The following is a 2,412-nucleotide window of genomic DNA, read 5'->3' on the forward strand; positions in this document are numbered from 1 at the left end:
AGGCGATTGTACTCTATTATAGCCAATTCGCTAGCTTTCACAGAAGCTGGATCATAATTAATCATGTACAGACCTTCTAATGCTGTTACTCGTGAAAGAGCAACGTATGCTTGACCACAAATAAAGATAGAGTTACCTACATCTACAACTGCAGTTTGTAAACTTAGTCCTTGACTTTTATGTACTGTCATGCCATAACTGAGACATATAGGAAATTGCTTTCTTATAACGTAAACTCTATCCATTACTTCAAATTTTACACTTACACGTTCAATCGTATACTCTACTCCGGTGGACAAGATGATTTGTACTTTTTCAATATCATCCTTATTATCAACGGATCGCGTTACTGATTTAACCGTAGCTATCGTTCCATTGACAAGACCTAACGTAATGTCAAATATTTCTTCTTAACATTATACGACCTCCCAATTTAATTCGTATTATTCTGGATAATCCAGCTGTTCGAGAACTGTCTTCATCCTCAGAATTTAATACTTGTAACACTTTTTTCTTTAAATACATTGGACAATCTGTTGCATCATGAGCAATCAGTTGTATTTCGTCAGTCATCAGTCTGTCTAACATTGCTTCGTTCAAAGTATCGCACTGACTACAGGTTGGTAATAAACAAACAGTATCAGAGGATAAAACAGAAATAAAATCGCATAATTCTTGCATTCGATCTTCAATTTTAATACTTTTGAAATTTATCTATTTTGAAAGTAAAATCTGAGTATCCGCATATTGTACAATACCTATTCTAATTCTCGATAAAATATCTTTATAAGTATTGTCAGCCTTTTGTCGCATATTAATTGTCAATTCATCATAGGAAAATAAATTTGTCCATAAATCATAAGAACCTAGAGTACCTATGTAATTTTCAATTTCAATATTTGATAACTTTATAAAAGGTTGTTTATCACGTACAGGTGGTAATTGTAACAAATTACCAAAGAATAATATGTGCTTTCCTCCAAACCAACCATTATCTAAATCTTTGGTATTGAATATTTCCACTAATCTAAGATGTATATACATTAGCGTTACATTTGAAATCATAGATATTTCATCAATGATTATTAATGTAACATTTGTAAGTTCTTCCCGAATAATTTTAATTGCTACATCTGATAGTTCTGTATATTTGGCTGTACGTCCATGTTCTACTGGCAGTTGAAATACTCTGTGAATCGTTAGACCATCAATGTTAAAAGCTGCTATTCCCGTGGGAGCACTCAAAATGACATCTTTTTTCATGGTTTTCTTTATCCAACATCTTATAGATTTTATCAAGAAACTTTTACCCGTACCACCTTCACCACTAACGTAAAGTCTAAGAATTTCATTATCGGTAGAAACAGTTTCTGTCACTTTATCAAAAACTCTTTTTTGATCGGAGTTCAACTCTGATATCATTTGTAAAACATCTAAATCCTCGTATTTATTTTGTACATCTTGAAAGTCTTTCATTGCGCCTTCTACTTCTATAAGTACACATTCTAATGTCAAATCATTTGAACATTTATCACCTTCATTACTTTCTTCAATATTTTTATTAATTAGTTCTTTCATGTAATCCATTCCTTTCTGAATTTCTAAGATACGTTCATGATATTTTAATCCGTCCATAAGTTCTGACTGTACTGACACGAATGCTTCTGCGTATGTATCGCATCCACACTTCAATTCATCAGTATTTCGCCAAGGTTTAAACAATAATAGTAATGCATAGAAATATGCTTCTGGTTGCGTTTGTATGTTATAATGATAGTGATTAACTAAGCAGCCAATTGAACGTCTTTTTAAGTATAAATTATCTTTTGTTTTGAAATGCTCCACTTTTCTAATAGGTTTCTGTTTCACAGTATCATACCATTTTACAAAATCATGCAGACATGTGGATTCCAGATTCTTAGGCCTGGTTGGATAATAATAATCTAGCATAGAGTGACAAAATATACCCGTAGAATCGGGACTTAAAGCTTCAATTTCTTTACGACTTTTTAATTTTCTACTACTTATCATATTAACATCTACCCATCGAATTGTAGTTTTTGGATCCGTTATAAATAAGGGAATTCCTAACAAGCAATCTGCAGCTTCCAACGCACCGCACTCCCTATTATTTAACATTCGCATTCCAACATTCCATAAATTACTACGTATAGATTTAGTAGAATTTATAACGTCCAGTGTGTCTGTTATATTACTTTTTTCTGATTTAGATACATATTTAGTAGTGTACCACGTTAATAAAGTCGATTTTTCTCCAACGAATTGTATATCCATATTTCCTTCCCATGCACAAAGAATTGCGGGATTATAATCGTTAATGTTAACTTCTTCTTGTGATCGTGGTAAGTCATAAAGTCTATTCTTTGTTTTCAATTTTTTTCTACGCCCCAT

At 32.2% G+C, this 2,412-nt stretch overlaps 1 protein-coding gene across 1 annotated transcript; it reads right to left on the reverse strand.

Moving 5' to 3' along the window:
- Positions 1–396: 396 nt before the first annotated feature.
- On the reverse strand, positions 397–2,412 carry LOC136783013 (uncharacterized). Its single transcript, XM_066742805.1, has 2 exons — positions 759–2,412; positions 397–686 (listed from the first exon to the last, which is right to left on the reverse strand). Exons 1-2 carry the CDS (start codon positions 2,410–2,412, stop codon positions 397–399), a joined length of 1,944 nt encoding a protein of 647 aa, XP_066598902.1.

The sequence above is a fragment of the Prorops nasuta genome, unplaced genomic scaffold (assembly GCF_024137725.1).
Source record: "Prorops nasuta isolate Cenicafe-Biocafe unplaced genomic scaffold, Cenicafe_Pnas_1.2 PNAS00031, whole genome shotgun sequence".
Classification (NCBI taxonomy): domain Eukaryota; kingdom Metazoa; phylum Arthropoda; class Insecta; order Hymenoptera; family Bethylidae; genus Prorops; species Prorops nasuta.

Bases quoted from the DNA above. Each gene is read 5' to 3' on its own strand.
- LOC136783013 (XM_066742805.1), bottom strand. From the start codon at position 2,412: ATGGGGCGTAGAAAAAAATTGAAAACAAAGAATAGACTTTATGACTTA. The intron at 687-758 runs GTATTGTACAAT...TTAAAATTGAAG, and splicing joins TTTATCGAGAATTAGAATAG to ATCGAATGCAAGAATTATGC.